We start from the raw sequence: 23,164 nt of genomic DNA on the forward strand, positions 1-23,164 counted from the left end.
CTTAAGAGATGAAAATCCTCCTCCCCTAAGAGCAAAATCCTGCTCTTCTAGGAGGAAATCCTACTCTTTTAAGAGGAAAATCCTGCTCTTTCAGGAGGAAAACGTTCCTTGGAGCCCCCCAAGGCCGCACTCACCGCGGTGACGCTCGAGACGTCGCGCGCGCTCTCCTCGGGAACGCCTTCCGGCTCCCCGCCTGCCACATCCAGCTTTTCCCTGGAATGATCCTGCAGGGAAAGGCTCTCGGGACAGCTGGTGGAGGAAGGCTCCTCCTCCTCCCCGCAGGGCAGCTCCCCAGAGGAGGAGGACACCGTGCTGTCCACAGCTCCAGCAGCTCCGTCCGCGTCCGTCTGGGAATCCGCTGGGCTCTTCTCGGGCTGGGAAGCGCCCTGGGAAGGGGTGCTGGGATCCAGGGAGCTGCTGGGAGTCTGGTCAGGATCCGAGCCGGAGTCTGCAGGACACGTCTCAAAGCCAAAGCAGTCCTGGCTGTCGTCGCTGAGCTCCAGGAAGCCACCGGAGCTGTTGATGGAGACGAATTTCCTGGGATTGCTGTGCTCCACCACCTTCCTGGAGCTGCTCAGGAGCTTGCTGGGCTTCCTGTAGAACAGAGCCACCCACATGTGCAGGATCAGCTTCATCCCTTCCACATCGTCGGGAAGATTGGGATCCCAGGGCCTGGGAAGGGAAGAAAAAAGAGTCTGGACCATCCTCATCCCGTTCAGCTCCACGGAATTCATCCGTGGAGTTCATCCCTGAGAATTCATCCCTGAGAATTCATCCCTGGAGTTCACCACTGGAGTTCATTCCTGAAATTCATCCCTGAGAATTCACCCCTGGAGCTGATCCCTGAAATTCATCCCTGAAGTTCATCCCTGAGAATTCATCCCTGAGAGCTCATCCCTGGAGTTCACCACTGGAGTTCATTCCTGAAATTCATCCCTGAGAATTCACCCCTGGAGCTCTTCCACATCGTCGGGAAGATTGGGATCCCAGGGCCTGGGAAGGGAAGAAAAAAGAGGCTGGACCATCCTCATCCTCGCCCGTTCAGCTCCAGGGAATTAATCCGTGGAGTTCATCCCTGAGAATTCATCCCTGAGAGCTCATCCCTGGAGTTCACCACTGGAGTTCATTCCTGAAATTCATCCCTGAGAATTCACCCCTGGAGCTGATCCCTGAAATTCATCCCTGAAGTTCATCCCTGAGAATTCATCCCTGGAGTTCACCCCTGGAGCTGATCCCTGAAATTCATCCCTGAAGTTCATCCCTGAGAATTCATCCTTGGAGTTCACCCCTGGAGTTCACAGTCAAACTGGATCCCTAAAATTCATTCCTCGATTTCATTCTTGGAGTTCATCCCTGGAGTTTATCCCTGGCTCCCTTCAGGGCTCAGCCCCAATGCAGAGGGGCACACACTGCTTGAAGCAGATTCCAGTTTTCTTTAGGAAAAAATAAAAATAGAGGAAATCTGAGCTCCGAAGGAGGGATGGAGGACTTGGCCTCGTGGCTTTAGGTACCAATTCCAACTGCAGAGCCAGGGGAATTGCAGAATCATGGAATGGGTTGGGTGGGAAGGGATCTTCAAGATCAAGGCCAGAATTCCCCAATTCCCCCTTTTCCTGCTGCCCACACCGTGGATCACCACAGGATGGGGTGGAATTTTGGTTCCAGCACACGAGGCTGGGTCACATCCACTTTGCCCCTCAGCACCACCCCCAAACCCTCTTTTCCAAGAAAACCACACCAACACAGGGAACAAACCCCACAATTATGGAAACCAAAGGGCTAAAAGCACACAAACCCCATTCCCAAACTCCTCCAGCCATCTCCAGGCCGACTTACCCATGCAGGGCACGGATGACAGTTTTCTCCAGGGAATCATTGGTGTACCTGCTGTCCAGGTGGAAGAGATATTCCTCCTCCCAACGGCACGTGACCTTCATGGAATTCCCACAGAGATTCACCGTGTGGCTCTTGGAGAAATCCTCCTTTTTCCTGGCAGAGCTCAGGCTCCGGGCGGGCTCGGCGGCGCTGCTCTGCTGGTGCCGGAACGGCAGCACCTTCCCGACCAAGGGAGCTCCTGGAGGGTTCCTGGGGGCAGCACTGGGATTCCCTTTGGGATCTGGGGATGCTTTGGGATCGTCGGGCATGGGGGAGGCGTAGGAGTGCTCGGCTGAGATGATGGAGTGCTTGTTCACATCGCAGGCTTGCGGAGCTTGGCGGGGAGGGAGCACCTGGAATACGGCGGGGATGGGAATCCCGCTGCTCCTGCTGAAAATTCCAGAAGGTTTTTCCCTGGGAGGAGAGGCCAGCTGGCTGGAATCTGTTTCTTCAGGAAGTGGCTGGGTCAGGGACACTTTGCTGGAGGTGCATTTTTTGCCCTGCTTGTCTGCCCTGTGGTATTTGTGGTCGGAATCCACGCGCAGGGATTTGGGGTCGGACGGGCTCTGCTGCTCCCAGGAATCCCCAGATTCCACAGGGACGATCCCAGAATCCTTGGGAATAAAGGCAGGAATGCAGGAGCCCAGGGCCAGGTCAGCCAGCAGGTTCAGGGCGTGGGAGTCACTGTTGTCCCCTGGCAGGGCAAAGGCAACGCTGGGAATTGCCATGGGATGAACATTCCTTGGGATTTCTGCTCCGGGGGGTTGGGATGAGGCTTCGCTGGGGAGCTCCGAGAGCAGCTCCTTCCACTCTGGGGGGAAACAGGGAAAAAATCCATTTAGAAAGGGAAAAATCAATTTAAAAAGGGAAAAAATCCACTTTTGGACTGGGGTTTTTTACAGCCAAACTGGCTTTTTTTGGGATTTTTTGGGTTTGGCAGGAGCCATCCCATGGGAGAAGCTGGATGCACTCTGGGTGCTCCAAAGGCAGTGAGGGAATGCTGATCATGGAATGCTGGAATGGGAATTTAAGGATCATCCCAGTCAAACCCCATGGCTCATCCCATTAGCGTGTGAGACACAAAACTGGGGTTTTTTTTACAGCCAAACTGGCTTTTTTTGGGATTTCTGGGATTTTCTGGGGTTTGGCAGGAGCCATCCCATGGGAGAAGCTGGATGCACTCTGGGTGCTCCAAAGGCAGTGAGGGAATGCTGATCATGGAATGCTGGAAGGGAATTTAAGGATCATCCCAGTCCAACCCCATGGTCATCCCAGTGGCCTTGGACACTTCAGGGATTCAGGAGGATTCTCTGGGAACTCCATCATATTTGACATTTTCCCTGTTTCAATCCAAAGCCATTTGTTTCATCCCTGCCATTGGATGGCTCAGCTTTTAAAGGAATTTTTTCCCAAGGGAATTCGGAATGCTGGAAGGGAATTTAGGGATCACACCATTCCAACCCCAAGGCTCATCCCATTATCAAATGAGACACAAAACTGGGTTTTTTTTACAGTCAAACTGGCTTTTTTTGGGATTTTTTTGGGTTTGGCAGGAGCCATCCCATGGGAGAAGCTGGATGCACTCTGGGTGCTCCAAAGGCAGTGAGGGAATGCTGATCATGGAATGCTGGAAGGGAATTTAAGGATCATCCCAGTCCAACCCCATGGTCATCCCAGTGGCCTTGGACACTTCAGGGATTCAGGAGGATTCTCTGGGAACTCCATCATATTTGACATTTTCCCTGTTTCAATCCAAAGCCATTTGTTTCATCCCTGCCATTGGATGGCTCAGCTTTTAAAGGAATTTTTTCCCAAGGGAATTTTTTCTCACCACTCCCTTCCTGCTGCTTCTCTGGAGGTTTTGATGTTTTGTTTTCCACGTTTTTCTGCATTTTGCTTTTCCCTGGCTTTGTGCCACTCTCAGTGACAGGAACCTTCTTTGAGTCCAGGTTTTCCACAGTTTTTGGCCTCTTTGCCTCCACGCCAGGACCATTGGGAGCTGAGCTTTCCTTCTCAGCACTTTCACACTGGGGTTTGTGGACAATTTCTGCAGCCAGGACCTCTGCACCTGGGACAGGGAAAAGGAGGGGTTGATTTTTGTTTGGGAATTCTTTGGGTTAAAAATTCATTGGGAAAAGGGAGGGATGGGGGGGAAGGGGTTTTGGTGATTTTACTTCTCATTATCCTGATTTAATTAGGAATATAATCAATTTATTCCAAATTAAATCAGGATAATGAGAAGTAAAATCTGACCTGGAAGCAAAGGAAGGGACCTGGAAGCACCCAATTTCAGGTACCTTCCCTGGGATAATTCCTGAGATTTGGATGCTCCAGGCACTTGGAAAGTTCCTGGATGGTTCCCAGTGAACCCTGAGCATCCCAGCTGGATGGGAGGAGGAAACCAATCCCATTTTTCCAGCACTCACCTCTTTTCCTTCCATGTGGCAACTGCAAATTGGCCAATTTCAGCATGGGCTCGTTGGAATTTCCAGTAGATCCGGATTTTTTGGGACAAGAGGAAGCCACGTTGGTTTTTTTCTTGGCTGCCTCCCTGCTCCTGCTGTTGTTCTCCTCAGGATGTGTTTGTGCCTTGAGGGGTGGCACGCTCTTCCCAAGGATCCTGCTGGATTTCCTCCTGATCTCCCTGCCCCAGGGCTTGGTGGGAGAGGTGACACTTTTAGGGAATCTCTCCGGAGCAGAAGCGGGAAGCTCTCCCTTATCCCGCATTATTCCCGCTGCTCTGGTGGGAAGAGCAGGATCTGGGGGCACTGAGGAAGAGAAGGAATTCCCAGGATCATCTCCCAGATTCCTGCCAGCCCCACTGAGACATTGCAAAGCTGCTGAGACTCCCAGGGTGAAGCTGCTGGGGTTGGAGAGGTAACGGCGCAGCTGGGCCAGGGATCGCTCCGAGAGCTTCTGGGAAGGGTCAGCACCCCCATCCTGCCACGGAGAGGGGACAGGAGCCACGGGAATGTCACTGCTCTGCCCAGGGGTGCCCTCAGAGTTTTCCTGGAGTTTTGCATATTCCTGGAGGTGCTCCTGGATGCTGGGGCTGCCCGTGGCATTGCAGGAGGAAGCGGCTGCTTTCCATAAGGCGTAGCGGAGTCCCGGCAAAACGGAGGCGATTTTTAGGGAGATGGCACTCCTGGCACTGCCCCCCTGCCTCTCCTTTGGCTCCTGCTTTTCCACTGGGAAGGGAAAACCAAAATGGCTTTTAATCCAGTTAGCAAAGGAGTGAGCTCACTAAATCATTTCCCTGGTGTCGGGAAACGTTGGAGGGAAGGAGAAGAACGGAAAGGAAAAGGGAAAGGAGAAGGAAAATTAAAAGGGAAAAAAGGAAATATTGAAGTAAAAAGCTCCAAAAATCAGCCTGCAAAAAGCTCAGCCCTGGGGGGAAGTCCAAATGCTTTGGATGGATCCCAACATCCCAAACATCCAACCTGCTCAGGATGGATCCCACCAAACATCCCAAACCTGCTCCACATGAATCCCACCAAACATCCCAAACCTGCTCCACGTTGATCCTACCAAACATCCCAAACCTGCTCCACGTGGATCCCACCAAACACCCCAATTTTGGGCAGAAATTTCAGCTTTGAAGAGCACTGGGCCCTTTGAGCCAGGACTCCAGCCCAGCGCAGAGCCGGGGGCAGCACAGGGGGCTCCTACCTCGGGGGCTCAGCGCCCGCGGGGAGCGGAACAGGAACAGGGCCAGCAGGCTGACGGGCTCCTTGGGCTCCAGGCCTGCAGAAAACAGGCTGGGGTCACAAACCAGGCTTAGTGTGAGCAACCAGGCTTAGTGTGAGAAACCAGGCTTAGTCTGAGAAAACAGGTTTGGGTTTCGAAACCACACATAGTCTGAAAAACCAGGTTTAGTTTCAGAAACCTAATTTTTGTTGAAAAACCAGGTTTGGGTTCAGAAACCAGGTTTAGTTTAAAAAACCAGGTTCAGTTTGAGAAACCAGGTTTAGATTGAGAAACCAGGTTTTAAATAAGAAACCAGGATTTGGTTAAGAAACCACGTTCAGTTTGAGAAACCAAGTTTTGGTTAAGGAACCAAGTTTAGTTTGAGAAACCAGGTTTAGTTTAAAAAAACAGGTTCAGTTTGAGAAACCAGGTTCCATTTGAGAAACCAGGTTCAGTTTAGCCTCCAAAACCCAGCAGGAACTAAGCCCAGCCCAGCCCAGCCTTACCATCCTCCCGTGCCAAGGCTGAGGACGTGAGCAGGATGAGAACTCCTTGGTCCTGTAAATATTTGATGATTGCCTGCAACAAACAGAGAAAAAAAATCAAACTCTGCTCCTTCCCTGCCTCTTGTGCCAGCTAGGATCAAAATATTCCTTGTTCAGGCCTAAAATTCCTTAAAATAAAGTCCTGATCAAGCTGGCTGGAATTAATGAAGATTAGTAATCTATCCCTGCCAGGAATTGCAGCCCAAAGGGGAAGGTTTTCCCAACATCCTCGAAAAGACAAAATTCCAGAATCCTGGAAAACAGAAAACTCCAGCAATCTGGGAAAACACAGAATTCCAGCATCCCAGGGAAACACAAAATTCCAACAGCCTGGGAAATGACAAAATTCCAACAGCCTGGGAAAACACAAAATTCCAGCACCCTGGGAAAAGACAAAATTCCAGCATCCTGGAAAACACCAAATTCCAGCCACTACCTGGCTGGAGCTCAGCTGGATTTTGGCAGCATCAGTGAATCTTTGGGAAAAAAAAAATTAGCTGAGTGTAAAAAAGTCCTGGAATTGTGTCCCAGATTTCCAGGAGCAGATGGATAAAGAGATAAAAATCAGCTTTTCCTTGTGTTTGCTGCCTTGGATTGCCTCTCCTTTTCCAAATTTGGATCTTTCTTCCATTTTTTTCAGGAATCTTCCAGGAACTGGATAAACCTGGAAGTTCCCTGATCCCATTCCATGCACTCAGGATTGGATTGGTGCCCACTCCTCCAGGAAAACACAAGAATTTTGGGAATTCTGGGCAATCCCAGGGAAATTTTCGGGATTCAGCAGAGCAGCTCTTCCTCTGGGTGCTCAAGGCAGAGAGGAGAAGGGGTAAGAGGCAGGAATTCCAAAGGAATCCTGGGAATGCTCAGCTCCAGAAGTAATTCCCAGCTCGTGGCATTAATCTTCAGGTGAGAAACAGAAAGAATAAACGAGAGCAACAAAACAGGAAAATAACATTTAAAGCAGGGTGATTAATTCCATTTTGCATTAATTGTGGATAATAACACCAAAAATGTCACTTAAAGGCCACTTTCCTCCCAGGAAAACACTCACCAAATCCTTCTCCTTCAGCTTTTCCACCAGCTGATCCATTCTGGATTGATCCTTATTGGATATTTCCACCTCGTAGAGACTGGAGTAAACACCCTGAAAGCAGACTGGGGGGAAAAGAAAGGATTTGGGGTTGGGGTGGTGATTTTCCATGGATTCTGTCCCAGCAGGGTGGAGGTGGAATTGCTGGGAGCACTGGAAATTGGGATATTTCACACCCACCTTCATTCCTAGTGTAATTTTTTTTCCCAAATGCAGCTTCTGGCAGTTTTTTCTTCAAGTCAGACAATCCCATGACGTGTTTGATGTCCAGGCTGGGAGGCCTGAGGGGATAAAGCACAGAAATTTCAGGATTAAGGAGAGCTGGGAGTTCTGTGGAGCCAAAAAAAAAAGATCTGGAAAAGGTGCAGCTTGCTCAGGATCCTGTGTGCAAATCCTGAAAATCCTCAAATCACAGATCCTGGGGTGTTTAAAGCCAGGACTGGAGCAATCTGGTTTAGTGGCAGGTGTCAGAACTGAATTCTTTTAAAGGATTTCATCTCCTCGCCCAGCTGGGACCCAACACCGCATTCCTGACAGTCCCAACATCCCAGCAGCAAAGGGCTGAGGCAGGAAAAGACAAAAACTGGCTTAGTTTGAGAAACCAGGTTTAGCTTGAGAAACCAGGTTTAGCTTGAGAAGCCAGTTAAAGTTAAAAAACCAAGTTTAGTTTAAGAAACCAGGTTCAGTTTGAGAAACCAGGATTTGGTTAAGGAACAAGGTTCAGTCTGAGAAAGCAGGCTCAGTGTGCTAAGCCCAGCTCAGTGTGGCTCAAGTATATAAGCCTGGCTCAGTGTGCTAAGCCCAGCTCAGTGTAACACCCCAGGCCCAGCGTGCTAAGCCTGGCTCAGCCCCACTCACAGCTGGGTGGGTACACTGCCCATGCTGTGCTAAGCCTGGCTCACTGTGCTAAGCCCGGCTCAGGGTGCTAAGCCCAGCCCAGGCACACTCACAGCTGGGTGGGTACACTGCCCATGCTGTGCTAAGCCCGGCTCAGGGTGCTAAGCCCAGCCCAGGCACACTCACAGCTGGGTGGGTACACTGCCCATGCTGTGCTAAGCCTGGCTCACTGCGGCTCCTCAGGCCGATGGTGCAGAGGCGCCGGCCCCCGATGCAGAGCTGGCCCCGCCACGGGCACGGCGCTGCCGACAGCGACCGCGGCTCTGCGGAGGGAACGGGACAGGGGAGAGGAGAGAACAGTCCGTGGGGAAAGCCAAAAAGCACAAACCCAAAGCCAAAATCCAAACCCCGCAACCTCAAACCCAAAAACCCCAAAACCAAAAACCCCCAAAACCCCAAACACAATCAGAAAAACCAGAACCCCAAACCCAAAAACCACAACCCCAAAAATCCCCAAACCTAAAATCCACAACCACAACCCCAAAAACCACAACCTCAAAAACCACAGACTCAAACCCAAAAAACCCCAAACCCAAATCCAAAACTGCCAACCCCAAAAACCCCAACCCCAAACAACCACAATCCCAAAAACCCCAAACCCAAAAAACCACAACCCCAAAAACCCCATGCTCAAAAAACCCCAACCCGAAAAATCACAACCCCAAACCCAAACACCCCAAATCCAAGCAACCACAACCACAGCCCCAAAATCCCCAAACCCAAAAACCCAGAAACCCCAGCAGTTCTTACCTTGGTGGTTCTGCTCCACTCTGGAGAGAGACATCAATAAAAAAAGAAAATATTCAGAGATGGAGAAAGGAATAAAAGGAATTTTAGGGGTAGGGAAAGGATAAAAGGGAATATTTAGAAATGGGAAAGGGAATAAGAGGAAAATATTCAGAGATGGGAAAAGAGGGAATAAAAGGAGTATTAGAGATGGGAAAAGCATAAAAGGGAATTTTAGAGATGGAAAAAGGAATAAAAGGAATATTTAGGTATGGGAAAAGGAATAAAAGGAGTATTCAGAAATGGGAAAAGAGGGAAGAAAAGGAATTTTAGAGATGGAAAAAGAATAAAAGGGCATACTTAGATATGGGAAAAGGATAAAAAGAACATTAGTGATGGGAAAAGGAGTATTAGAGATGGGAAAAGAGGGAAAAAAAGGAAAATTGATCCAGAGATGGGAAAATTATAAAAAGAAATATTTAGAGATTGTAAAAGGAAGAAAAAGAATACTTAGAGATGGAAAAAGGAAAAAAGGAATTTTAGAGGTGGGAAAAGAGGGAAGAAAAGGAAAATATTCAGACATGAGAAAAGAAGCAAAAGGAATTGCAGAGATGGGTAAAGAATAAAAAGGAATTTTAGATGGGGAAAAGGATAAAAGGGATTCCAGGGATGGGAGGGGGCAGAGAAGGGCCGTGCAGGCTCCTTACGGGCGGTGCGGGGCCGGCGCGGGCATCTCCCGGGGCGCGCGGTACTGGCAGGCCAGCAGCACGTAGGGACACACCTGGCGGGGCCGCTCGGCCGCTCCCGCCCCGCTCACCTCGTACACGTAGTACTGCGGAGAGAACGGGAGACAGCCGTGGGGTACTGGGGATAATCCATGGGGAATGGGAATTCACCCCGTTCAACTCGTACACGTAGTACTGTGGAGAGAACGGGAGACAGCCGTGGGGTACTGGGGATAATCCATGGGGGATAATCCATGGGATACTGGGGATAATCCATGGGCAATGGGAATTCACCCTGCTCAACTCGTACACATAGTACTGCGGAGAGAACGGGAGACAGCCGTGGGGTACTGGGGATAATCCATGGGGGATAATCCATGGGATACTGGGGATAATCCATGGGAACAGGGAATTCACCCCGCTCAACTTGTACACGTAGTACTGCGGAGAGAACGGGAGACAGCCATGGGGTACTGGGGATAATCCATGGGAACGGGGAATTCACCCCGCTCAACTCGTACACGTAGTACTGGGGAGAGAACGGGAAACAGCCGTGGGATACTGGGAATAATCCACAGGGGATAATCCATGGGATACTGGGGATAATCCATGGGGAATGGGGATTATCCATGGGGAATAATCCATGGGATACTGGGAATAACCCATGGGAACTGGGAAATCACCCCGCTCAACTCGTACACGTAGTACTGCGGAAACACTTATCCATGGGGAATAATCCATGAGATACTGGGAATAACCCATGGGAACTGGGAAATCACCCCGCTCAACTCGTACACGTAGTACTGCGGAAACACAGGGAAACATCATGGGTAATAGGGATAACCCATGGGGAATAGGGATAATCCATGGGGAACGGGGATAATCCATGGGGAACAGGGAATAACCCATGGGGAATGGGGATAATCCATGGGGAACGGGGATAACCCATGGGGAATGGGGATAATCCATGGGGAATGGGGATTAACCCATGGGGAATGGGGATAATCCATGGCAAACGGGGATAATCCATGGCGAACGGGGATAATCCATGGGAACAGGGAACCATCCATGGGATACTGGTAATCATCCATGGGATACTGGGAATAACCCAAGGGGAACGGGAATCATCCATGGGAACTGGGAATAATCCACAGGAACTGGGAATTCACCCCGCTCACCTTGTACATGTAGTACTGGGGAAACACAGGGAAACATCCATGGGATATTAGGGATACATGGAAAACGGGGAATAATCCATGGGAAACAGGGAATAATCCATGGGGACTGGAAATCATCCATGGAAAATGGGAATCATCCATAGGAACTGGGAATCATCCATGGGATACTGGGAATAGTCCATGGGATACTGGGAATTCACCCTGCTCACCTTGTACATGTAGTACTCGGGAAACACAGGGAAATATCCATGGGATACTGGAGATAATCCATGGGGAATGGGGAATCATTCATGGGAAATGGGAATCGTCTGTGGGAAATGGGCATCATCCATGGGGAACTGGGAATCATCCATGGGGAACTGGGAATCATCCACGGGATACTGGAAATCATCCAGGGGATACTGGGAAGAATCCACAGGGAACAGGGAATAACCCATGGGGAACTGGGAATTCACCCTGCTCACCTCATACATGTAGTACTGGGGAAACAGAGGGAAAAACATCCATGGGATACTGGGAATAATCCATGGGGAATGGGGAAATATCCATAGGGAACAGGGAATCCATGGGATACAGGGAAATCAGGGAATGGGGACTAGGAATACAGAGAAAGCATGGGATGTGGGACTGGGAAAAGGGAAGTTCACAGGAAAACAGGGAATCATGGAATGGGGAAATCCATGGAATGGGGGACTGGGAAACAATAAGAAAACCATGGGAAAAAGGGAAATCCATGGGATGTGGGACTGGGAAAAACAGGGAAATCATGGAATGGGGGACTGGGAAAAGAGGGAAATCAGGGAATGGGGAAAGAATGGCAAACAGGGAATTAAAGGCAAAACCAGGGAAATCCACAGGAAACAGGGAAATCCATGGAATGTGGGACTGGGAAAAGGGCAATCCCAGAGTACCTGGCTGCTCCCGCTGGACACGTGGCAGTCGTAGCCGGGCGAGGGGCAGGTGGAGCTGCTGGGGGAGCTCTCAGGGATGGCTCTGACCTTGCCCTGCAGCAAAAACACATCCCAAGCATGGAAATCCATGGAATCCTTCCCAAAAATCCATCCCAAGGATGGAAATCTGAGGAAATAGTCCCAAGGATGTGTTTTGTTCCCCATGTTGGAAGAGCAGGGTGAGGGCGGTGCGGTTGTGGTGTTCCAAAAATTCAGGTGGGTTTGGGATGGGAAGAGGCAGGGTCAGGAGTGGGGTTTGGGATCAGCTCCAGGCAGGAGGAATGGGAAAAAAAAATTAAATCTCCCAAAATTCCTGAGAATCCAAGGAAACATTGGAGTTTGGAGTTTGATTTTCCATCCCACCAAAATTATGGGCAGCAAAATCTCAAAGTTCAAATTTCAAAGAGAAATTTCCAGTGTGAAGAGTTTGGGTTTGGAATCGGCTCCAGAGAGCAGGAAGGGGAAAAACCCTTGAAAATTCCCAAAATTCCTGAAATTCCAAGGAAAAACTGGATTCTGGACTTTGATTTATAGGCAATTAAAAATTTGGGGTTTACCTTGATGAGCTTACAGATGACAATAAATCCTGATTTTCCCTGGTGCCAAGGGCTGGGATGGAGACAGTCAGAATATTTGGAAATATAAACCCCTGGAAAACAACAAAAAAAAAGGGAATTATTTGTCAGCAGGGAAAGATATTCCCAAAAATCTCTGTAAAGAGCCAGAAAAATGGGGGAATTCTGGAATATTCCCAGAAAATCAGTTATTGGGTGATAAAGGGTGTTAATATTCCCAGGAAATGAGAAATATTCCAAGAAAAATAAGAAATATTGCCAGAAAACCAGTTCTGGGGTGATAAAAGCAGTTCATATTCCCAGAAAATGAAGAGCTGAAGGAATGCTGCCATTCCCTGGGAAAAATCCCACCCTCAGCTGGCTGAAAGATCAGAAAGAAGGGAATTTTCCAGGGATTTCTGCAGTAAAACCCAGGAATTTTGAGCTTTTGCCTTGGCTTTGGAAGGAGTTTATTCCCTAAATGGGAATTTGGAAAGGGTTTCATTCCCAGAGTGGGAATTTGAAGAAGTTTTGAAAGAGTTTTATTCCCAGAATGGGAATTTGGAAGGAGTTTGGAAGGAGTTTATTCCCTAAATGGGAATTTGGAAGGAATTTGGAAGGAATTTTATTTCCAGAGTGGGAATTTTGAAGGAGTTTTATTCCCAGAATGCGAATTTGGAAGGAATTTCATTCCCAGAATGGGAATTTGGAAGGAATTTTGAAGGAGTTTCATTCCCAGAGTGGTAATTTGGAAGGAAATTCATTCCCAGAGTGGGAATTTGGAAGGAAATTCATTCCCAGAGTGGGAATTTGGAAGGAAATTCATTCCAGAGTGGGAATTTGAAGGAATTTGGAAGGAGTTTCATTCCCAGAGTGGGAATTTGAAGGAATTTGGAAGGAGTTTCATTCCCAGAGTGGGAATTTGAAGGAATTTGGATGGAGTTTCACTCCCAGAGTGGGAATTTCCTTTCCAGGTGGGATTTTACCTTTGGCAGGGTCCCCCAGGGTGGAGATGTTGCTGCTGTTGACACGGAGCCCGCTCTGACACACCCGCTGGGCCTGCAAGGGAGCAGGAAAATTCCTCTTTTTCCACCTTTTTTCCAGGATTTACTTCCAGGAAATGAGAAATATTCCCAGGAAATCAGTTATTGGGTGATAAAGGGTGTTAATATTCCCAGGAATTGAGAAATTCCAAGTAATCCCAAATAATTCCAAAAAATTGCAGTGGCACAAAGGAAAATTCCTTTTTCTCCAATCAAATCCATCCCTAAAACCCTACAGGAGCCAAAGAATTCCAAATATTTCCAAATAACTGCAAATAATCCGAAAGAATCCCAAAGAATTCCAAGGAATCCCAAAGAATTCCATTTAATTCCAGTGGCACCAAAGAAAATTCCTTTTTCTCCAATCAGATCCATCCCTAAAACCCCCCAGGAGCCAAAGAATCCCAAAGAACCCCAAATAATTCCAAATAATTTCAATAAGAATTCCAATAAGAATTCCACATAATTCCAAATAATCCCAAAAATCCCAAATATTCACAAAGAATCCCAGAGGCACCAAGGAAAATTCCTTTTTCTCCAACCAGATCTATTCCTAAAACCCCTGAGGAGCCAAATAAATCATGCCAAATAACTGTAAATAATCCCAAATATTTCCAAAGAATTCCAAATAATCCTAAATAATCCCACTGGCAGCAAGAAAAATTCCCTTTTCTCCCATCAGAGCCATCCCAAACCCCCCAGGAGCTGCTCCCAGAGCTTTTCCCAGCAGGAATTCTCCTGGGAACTGCCCCACCAGATCTCCTGGGTGTGATGAGAAAAAAAGCAGGGATTTGATCCCAAATTTCCATGGAAATCCCATTCCAGGTTACCTCCTCCTCCTTGTCAAAGAGCAGGAATGCAAAGGTCTCCTGCAGCTCCTCCTGGCTGTATCCTGCAGCTGCCTTGGCTCGGGCAAAAGCTCGGAGCTGGAAAAAAAATCCCAACATTTTGGTCTCAGGTGATGCTGATCCCAGAAAAAAATTATTTTTCCCACTTTTTTTTTTCAGGATTAGGGGAAAAAAGTAATCTGGCCCAGCACAGTTGGAAAAACACCTGGATGTGGTTTAATTAAAAAATTGAGGTGAGGAAAATGAAACACAATAGCAACAGGAAAAATCAGCAGTGGGAATGGGATGAAGGGATTTGGGAATGGGAATGAAAGGATTGGAAAAATGAGAATCTGGGGATTTGAAAAATGGGAATGAAGGGATTTGAAAAGTGGGAATGGGATGAAGAGATTTGAAAATGGGAATGTGGGATTTGGAAAGTGGGAATGGGATAAAGGAGTTTGGAAAGTGGGAATGTGGGATTTGGAAAGGGGGAATGAAGGGATTTGAAAAGTGGGAATGTGGGAATTTTGAAAGTGGGAATGTGGAGATTTTGAAAGTGGGAATGTGGAGATTTGAAAAGTGGGAATGTGAGGACTTCAAAAGTGGCAATTAAGTGATTAGAAAAGTGGGAATGAAGGGATTTCAAAAGTGGGAATGAAGGGATTTCAAAAGTGGGAATGAAGGGATTTTTTAAAGTCCAGCCAGCTGGAAAAAATGAAGGTAAAAGGAAAAAAGAAAGGTGGAGACAGAGACATCCCAAAAATCTGCCTTGAGGTCAACTCAACAGAAAGCAACCCATGGAAGGGAATTCTCCAACTCCAAAGGAATTTTGGAATTCCCAAGGCTCCAGGAACTCTGAGCACCATTGGCTGAATGGATTCTTTATTCCTGATGGGGACGGAAGCGAAAGGAAGGAGAAAAAAAAGTTGGGAATTTCAAGAGGGAAATCAAACAGAGCTGGCAATAAATCAGCATTCCCAGAGGTGTGCAGCTCCCAAAAAATCCCATTTTTGCTGGGATTGCAGGCTTACCTCACTCAGGAAAAGCTCATTTTCCACCAGGATGGCTCTGCTGTACTGGAAGCCTTGCTGGGAGCTGGAGTGCAGGGAGGAGCTCTGCAGCAGCGCCACGGCCCGCTGCAGCAGGGAGCAGCCCTGCTCCTCGGGATCCAGGGACAGTCCTGGGAAAACAGGGAATGTTCTAGGTGGGAATGCTGCAGCAGGGAGCAGCCCTGCTCCTCGGGATCCAGGGACACTCCTGGGAAAACAGGGAATGTTCCAGCTGGGAATTGCCAGATTGGCTCCTCAGGATCCAGGGGGAATCCTGGGAAAACAGGGAATATTCTGGCTGGGAATTGCCAGATTGGCTCCTCAGGATCCAGGGCCTCCTGGGAAAACAGGGAATATTCCGGCTGGGAATTGCCAGATCAGTGTGGGGATTCAGGATGGGGTGTGCAAGAAAAAAAGGAAATATTCCAGGTAAAAATTGCTGCAACAGGGAACTCTGCTCCTCAGGATCCATGGGGAATCCTGAGGGAAAAATTCCAGGTGGGAATTGCCAGATCTGTGGGTGGATTTGGGATGGGGTGGTGCCTCCAAATCCCAGATTTCTGGGAGTTAAAACAATTTTTGGAAAGAGGGATTTGAGCTCCTGGTTCATCCCAAAAAAAAATCTGTAGCAGCTGCCAGAAGGGAAATAATTTATAAATCCAGATATTAATATTAAATTAGAAATGTATAAAAGTATAAATATAAAAATAAATTATTATTAATAAATATTTATATAATTATTACATTTAGTTAATGTTATATCATTATATATATTAATAGTAATAAATAATATATCTTGTCATGTGTTTTATATATAATATACATAACTTATTAATATATCATTTATAATTAACTATAAGTAAATTTTAATTTATTACAAATTGATTTAGTATAAGCTAATTTATACATTTATAGTTTATAAATTAACTTTATGCATGAGGTTCCAAATCCCAAACTCAGCCTTTGATCCCTGCTTTTAAGGGCAAGTTTCAATAATTTTTGCCTTTTCAATTTAAAAAATGAAGATCAAATCATTCCTTGTGTCTATTTTTATTCCTCTCAAATTATTCCAGGAGGAAAAAAAATAAAAATGATTAATTTAAGGAATGGGGGAAGAGAAGGGGAAAGGGAAAAAAATCCAGATGAGGGAAAAATGTGGAAGGATCTAAAAATGATCCAAGAATCCCAAAGTGATCCTAGGAAAACACAGCAGGTGAGGATGGAAATTTGGAGGAAAGTCTTTAAAGAAGATTTTTCTGCTTTAAACCTTTTTTTGGATATTTTGTGCCTTTGTAAATTCACTTTTTACACTGCCTGCTTTTAGGTGCTGCCTCTGGAATCCTTGGAATTAAGGGAAAAAAAGCAGATTAAGAGCAGAAAAATGGGAAATAAAGGGATTTTCCAGCTTTTTTTTTCAGCAGCAGTCTTTCAGTCTCTGGGCCTAATGAGAAAAGTTCATTTTGCTAATTTTTCTTGCATTTTTCTTCCTGTGTTTCCTGCATCCTTAAGGAAGCATCCAGTAAATTTCAAATTTAAATCAAATTTAAAATTTTAAATTTCATGGAATTTTAAATCCCAGCTCAGCTCAAAGGATGCAACACAACCTCTTTTTTTTTTTTTATTCTTTTTGCTGGAGCACCACAACTTATTTTGGAAAATATCAAATATTTTCAGGGATAAAAGTTTAAAAAAAAAGTATGAAACTCTTGGGAATACAACAAAAAATCCAGGAATTTTGCAGGTGATCACTCCAATATTATTTTTCAAAATGAAAATCCAGAAAGGGGAAAAAATAATTTAAAAATAAATTTATTAATTAATTAATGAGAGGAAACTGAGCCCAAGTGGCTGCACCCCTCAATTCCCTCCTGGATTTTGGGAAGATGTATCCCAACCCTAAGGAAAAAAAAATTCCCAGGAAAAAAATCCCAAATCCTGGCAGATCCAGGGCAGGAGCAGAAGGTGAAAGTGAAAGTGGCCACGGCAGAAGGGAAAGTGAAAGTGAGAACCTTGGGAATGGCACCGGATCCATGGAGAGAAACTTGGGAATGGGAAATGTGGGAATGGCACCAGATCCACGAGGGGAAATTTGGGAATGAGAAACTTGGGAATGGCACTGGATCCATGGAGAGAAACTTGGGAATGGCACTGGATCCATGGGGCAAAACTTGGGAACGGGAAACTTGGGAATGGCACTGGATCCATGGAGAAAAACTTGGGAATGGGAAACTTGGGAATGGCACCAGATCCATGGAGAGAAACTTGGGAATGGCATTCAATCCATGGTGAAAAACCCCAGGAAGGAGAAACTTGGGAATGGCACTGGATTCATGGGGTGAAACTTGGGAATGGCACTGGATCCAATGGGGTGAAACTTGGGAATGGCACTGGATCCATGGGGAAAAGTCAGGAGAAGAAAAGAAGGAAAAACTTGTGGAGAAGGAAAGAAGGGAGAAACTTGGGATTGGCGCTCTGGGAAACTGAGAAACTTGGGAATGGCACCAGATCCATGGGGCAAACTCTGGGAAGGAGAAACTTGGGAATAGCACTGGATCCATGGGGCACACTCCAGGAATGGGATCAGACAGCAGGGATGGCACAGGGCTGGAAGATCCAGAGGGGATTGATGATCCCTGCCCTGAAATCCTTGGGAATTCCCAGCTGGCCCTGGTGAATTCCCACCCTTGCAGCACAGAATTCAAGCTCCTGCAGCTCCCAAAATCAGCTCCAATCCCGGGAATGCTGTGCTTCCCCTCCCTGCTGTGCACAAACCATCCTCCAAGCAGTGATGGAATTCCTTGGAATTCTGCTGATCTGCTGCTCCCTCTCCTGGGCAGGATGAGCAGAGCAAAGATTTCTGGGATGGAATGCAACCATTCCCAGCACTGCCAGGGCCACCCATGTCCCCAGGTGCCACATGCACAGGGCTTTAAATCCCCCCAGGAATGGGGAATCCATCCCTGCCCTGACCACCTTTCCCACTGAGAAATGTTCCCTAAAATCCAATCCAAACCTCCCCTGGCACAGCTGAGGCTGTGGACTTCCAAAATGCAGGATTTGCCTTTGGCTCATCTCGTTTTCTGGGATCTCTGGATGGCCTCAGCACTCGGCAACTTCCAAGGAAGTTTTCCCAGCCCAGGAGGAAAACTCCAGGCTCTGGAAGTGCAGAATTTCCTTTTTACATTTTTTTAACCTTAACATTTCAGTAGCATTCACTGCAGGCATTTGGATGCTGTCAAATCCTCAAAATTCCATGATCCAGCAATTTTCCTGGCTTAATCCCAAGGCTGGAATGAGCTGGAATATTTGGAATCACCGGCAGGATCAGGTCTGGCACCACCACATCTCACTGTGGATTTACACCAAAATTTGGGATTTTTATCCTGCCACAATTCTCTCAAAAAAACCAGTTTGTGTTCTTCCAGAGGTTCCTTAGGATCATCTTTCCCAAATTATTTTGGAGTTTAATTCCTCCCATCCCAATTTCCTTCTTTCCCTGTGGGAGATCTCCCAGAAAAACCAGAGTCTCCCCCTGGCTGATCCAGAGATTTTTTTCCTTTTCCAACTGTGATCCAGGGATTTTCTTTCTCCAACTGATCCCACTGCTGGGAGCTGTTTGCTGAGTGGACTGGGAACAACAGAAATTTCAGGAAAAATTGGATATTAGGGAAAAATTCCCCCCTAAAAAGCATGGGAAGAGGTTGCCCAGGGCACTGGAGGGATTTAAAAGCTGGAAGTGACACTTGGGGACATCAGTGGTGGCCTTGGCAGGTTTGGGAATGGCTGGATTGGATCTCTGAGGGTTTTTCCAACTCTGGAATTCCACTTTCCCAGTTTTTCCCCACCCCAGGACACAGGGAATTATTTTAACCCTGCATGTGCTGGTGGCTGAAGCTGCCACGGGATAAAGGATCTGACCTCACCCCAAGACAAGTGGGATTTTCCACGTTTTTCCAGGCAGATTTTGGGAACGGGGTGGGTTGGGAACAGAACAAAACCTCTGGAACAAAGTGGCCTGATGTTTCCCTGTGTTTCCTGGAGATCTTGCCCCAGGATGCTGCAGATGAGGAATAAAAAACAACCCACAAATGCAAAGATTCCACCTTTTCCTCAGGAAATGGAGTTTCCATGAGTTTTCAGGATGCAGCTCCACGTTCCTAAATTAATCCTCCTTGGCCCTAAACTCGGGAATTATATCCTGGCTTGGGGTGGGATCATTTTTTTTGCTGTTTTTAACTCAGTGAGCCAAGGTGGTTGTTCCTAAGCAAACCCAGGTGCTGGACTGGATTTCCAATTTTTTTTTTCCATTTTTTTCCAATTTTTTCCCAATCACCCAGGGCTGATTCCAGCTGAGAATTCCAAGCTCTGGAGCAGCTCAGCATTCCCTGATCCCATTTTTGATCCTGTTTTTGGCCTCCAGCTGTGCCAACGGGTTTGGATTGGATTTTAGGGAAAATTTCCCCATGGAAAAGGAATGAGGATGTGGAGGCTGCAGGATGGCTTTAGGGCCTGACAGGATTTATTTGGATGGGTTTTAGGTGCTGCAGGGAATTCCTGGCATCTTTTCAGGGCACTCTGCAACCTCCAGAGAGAGCTGCACTCAAGCTCTGATTTCATCTCACAGCAAATTCCAAATCCCATTGGATGGGCAGGGAATTTTAGCAGTTTCCTCATGGGAAGGGAAAGTGATGTTCCTGCATCATGTTTAAAAAACAAACAAACAAAAAAACCCCCCTCTTTGTGTCATCAGAAATTGCAGCAAATCCGAGTGTTTCCAAATTCCCACGTGGAATTTTGTTCCTTCTGTTCTTTTGTTTGGCTCCAGTAAAAGAATTCCAAAGGAAATGTTTCATCCAGGAGGGAAAAGCTGGAAAAATCCAGCCTAGTGGAGAAATGATGGAGTGTCTCTTGCTGCACCAGCAGATGGAAAAATTAAAGGGAAAAAAAACCCCAAAAAAAACTCCTTGGGAGGTTCAGGCTGGATGAGAAGTTGTAATTTCCCCTCTGGAAAAGGACAGGTCCCCATTCCTGGCTGGACAAAGCCACATCCACCCCACTGTGATGAAAAAACTCCTCAGGGTAGGAATCCTCCAGCTAAAATCCTTCCAAGAGCAGTTTCTTGGATTTTACAACCTCCCTCCTGCTCCTTTCAGCTGCTCACGGAATTCAAAATGTGTTTTTTACACATTTCACACACTAATTGATAAAAATCAGGAGCTTTTATCCCCAAACTCCAATTTTGTCACCTCACCCAGGGCTGTGGCTTCACTCAGGTGACACCTGACTCTTCCCAAGTCACCAGCACAGGAATTTTGGCACTTGGACAACTAAAAAAGGAACATTTTCTTTCCAAAATCAGCCAGTTCAGTGATTTTCCACAGAGCTGAGCGAGCAGCAGCGTTAGGAACAACTTCCACAAGGCAGAGAAATTCCCTTTGGGAAAAGGGAAAAAATCAAAACAAATCCCTCCAACCAAATTCCCTATGGATCCTCTGGCTGGGGAAATCACACCCTGAAAATTCCCAATAAAAACAACCAAAGCCAAGCACTCAAATCCAAAGATTCCCTCAGAATCAGTAGGGTGTCACCATCAAAAAAATATTCCAGATTTGGCAAAAAACTGAATTTATCCCCTCAAAAAATCAACATTTCACTTTCTGCTCTCAAAGGGATTCTAAGCAAGAACAAGGAATTGGTGACTTTGGGGAAGAAAATCCCAAGGTGGGATTTTAAGGAATACTGAAGATCTGGGAATGGGGAATATTCAAGCTGGCTCTGGTGTTGCCAAAAACTGCAGGTTTAAGAGGAACACTAAAAAGAAATAAAGCAAATTATGCATAAAACAAACTTCAGAGCTACCTAACAGCCTGTGGTGCAAGGCAATGAATTGTAATTAATCACAATTCTTAGCAGAGGAGATAAAGAGTTTCTGAAATGCTCTGATAATGATTTCTTGGCTGGAAAACAATTTCTGTGAAATCAGACACTTCAGTTACAACAGAACTTATATAAAAAAATTCCTTCTAGAGCAGAGCAGTGATTTCCAGACTCGACCACAGCAAAGCCCCGTGTTTTATAAAAACCAAAATGAGCTTGGAGCTGCACTAAGAAATATCCATTTCATCAAAGACTTGGGGTAAATCCATTAATTTTATGCCCTGACTTGAGCAGCCCAAAAAAAGCAGAGCACCTCCTGCACCATTCTGGATCATTCTGGATCATCACAGAACACACGTTTTTAATGAAAAAAAACTTGGTTTCCATGGAGTAAGGACTACGATTTGCAAGTCTTTTAGTGCCATCCAACCTCCTGCTTGTTTCATCTATCCCAGATTATCCTCACTCTAGGAGTGCAGACCTAGAGCTGGGCAAGCTCTGCTGCAATCCAAACCTCTGTGGGATAGTTTGAGGACAATCTGGGATTAGAATTGTGCAAGAACAGAGTACAAATGTATTTTTCTCCCCTTATAAGGCCAAATTTCAGCCCTGCAGCTGCTCCAAAGGGGGATCGAGAGTCCTCCAGCCCCTCCAGGAGAGGATCAGCACCCATCCACGCTGGTTTTATTCCCAAATCCCAGTCCTGAAGGGCACCCACATCACCCAGCACGCGTGTCCAAAAAAGCACCGCGACTTTTCCCAGCTGCTCAGCCCTTGGGAACCACCACTTGGAAAAGCCAACGTGTCGCTGGTGAGCCAGAAAATTTCAAAACCATCTGGTTCCTACGTGTCCGAGGCTTCCAGGAGCTCGGGGTCGGGGCCTCCCCGACCTGCCCCTGGCAGCAAGGGGAACGGGAGAGGGGCAAAGGCGGCGCGGCCGCTCCTGCGCTCCCCCGGGGAAGGGCGGGATGGAGCCGGGAACCCTCTTTTACCCAGGGAAGGGCAGCATGGAGCCGCTAAACGCTCTGCTCCCCGCCGAAGGGCGGGATGAAGCCGGTAAATCGTCTTTTCCCCGGGGAAAAGTGCGATGGAGCGGTAACCCTTTGCTTGCCGGAGAAGGGCGGGATGGAGCCTGTAATCCCCCACACATACACTTCTCCCAGGGCAGGGCGGGATGGAGCCGAGAATCCTCTTCTCCTTAAGGAAGGGCGGGATGGAGCCAAGAACTCTCTTCTCCTTAAGGAAGGGCACGATGGAGCCGGGAACCCTCTCTCTTTAAGGAAGGGCACGATGGAGCCGGTCGCCTTCCCCTCTCCAAAGGAAGAGCGGCACGGAGCCAAGAATTCCCCCCCTCCTAGGGAAGAGCCGAATGAAGCCGCTCGCCTTCCCTTCTCCCAGGGAAGAGCGGGATGGAGCCGGTCGCCTTTCCCTCTCCAAAGGAAGAGCGGCATGGAGCCGGTAACCACCGCCCAACTCGCAGAGAAGGCAGCGATGGAGCCGCCCGCCCTCACTCCCCGGCCCCGCTTACCCGTGCCCGCCTCGCCGCTCTCTCCGCGCCGCCTCTCGCCCATGGCCGGGGCTCGCCCGGAGCCGTCCCTCAGGCCGCCCTCATGGCCGCCCCGCCCGGCCCCCGGCGCGGCGCCGCTACCGGGCCGGCGGCATGAGGCGGCGCGGGGCGGCCCCCGCCATCCGCCGGCCCCAGGAAGTGGAAGGACGGAGCGGGCGGGGGAGGAGGGAGAGAGGGAGGGAGGGAGGGAAGGAGGGGACGAGGGGCGGGAGCGGGAGCAGCGGGGAAAAAAACAGAAAGTGAAAACTGAACCGGAAAGACAGCGAGGGGCCGCCCGCGGGTTTTCCTCTTCCCGCGGTCACCGGCCTTTGGCTGTCCGTAGCCGGCTTTTCCTCTTCCGTCCTTCGGCTCTGCTCCCTCGTTGTCAGCTCCTGGCTCGGCCATCGGTGTTTGCCCTTGGTGGGGATATTGTCCCAGTCTTGCCTTGGCCTCCTCCTCCATCACCTCAGCCCCTCCATGCCTGACTTCAGCTCTTCCCGCTGCCCTTTCCCTCATCCCCTCACATCATGGCGAGAGACCCTTTTCTCCTCCTCAGTCCTTCCCCATCAGTGTTTTCCCTCTTTTGGGTCTT

The 23,164-nt window shown here is 47.9% G+C and overlaps 1 protein-coding gene across 1 annotated transcript in view; it reads right to left on the minus strand.

Moving 5' to 3' along the window:
• The window catches only part of TASOR2 (transcription activation suppressor family member 2), a 32,150-nt gene extending 9,382 nt beyond the window's left edge, over positions 1-22,768 (minus strand). Inside the window, exons 1-17 of the mRNA XM_041475582.1 lie at positions 22,555-22,768; positions 15,132-15,280; positions 14,101-14,196; positions 13,214-13,286; positions 12,231-12,322; positions 11,635-11,727; positions 9,528-9,652; positions 8,845-8,864; positions 8,265-8,357; positions 7,378-7,527; positions 7,159-7,262; positions 6,069-6,141; positions 5,545-5,619; positions 4,302-5,063; positions 3,707-3,943; positions 1,837-2,686; positions 135-672 (exon numbers count right to left, since the gene is read on the minus strand). Coding sequence (XP_041331516.1) covers positions 135-672; positions 1,837-2,686; positions 3,707-3,943; positions 4,302-5,063; positions 5,545-5,619; positions 6,069-6,141; positions 7,159-7,262; positions 7,378-7,527; positions 8,265-8,357; positions 8,845-8,864; positions 9,528-9,652; positions 11,635-11,727; positions 12,231-12,322; positions 13,214-13,286; positions 14,101-14,196; positions 15,132-15,280; positions 22,555-22,597 — 3,573 coding nt within the window. The 5' untranslated portion in view covers positions 22,598-22,768. The remainder of the gene's footprint in view (positions 1-134; positions 673-1,836; positions 2,687-3,706; positions 3,944-4,301; positions 5,064-5,544; positions 5,620-6,068; positions 6,142-7,158; positions 7,263-7,377; positions 7,528-8,264; positions 8,358-8,844; positions 8,865-9,527; positions 9,653-11,634; positions 11,728-12,230; positions 12,323-13,213; positions 13,287-14,100; positions 14,197-15,131; positions 15,281-22,554) is intronic.
• Between the last annotated feature and the right edge of the window lie 396 nt (positions 22,769-23,164).

The sequence above is a fragment of the Pyrgilauda ruficollis genome, unplaced genomic scaffold, assembly GCF_017590135.1.
Source record: "Pyrgilauda ruficollis isolate IOZ18807 unplaced genomic scaffold, ASM1759013v1 scaffold356, whole genome shotgun sequence".
Classification (NCBI taxonomy): domain Eukaryota; kingdom Metazoa; phylum Chordata; class Aves; order Passeriformes; family Passeridae; genus Pyrgilauda; species Pyrgilauda ruficollis.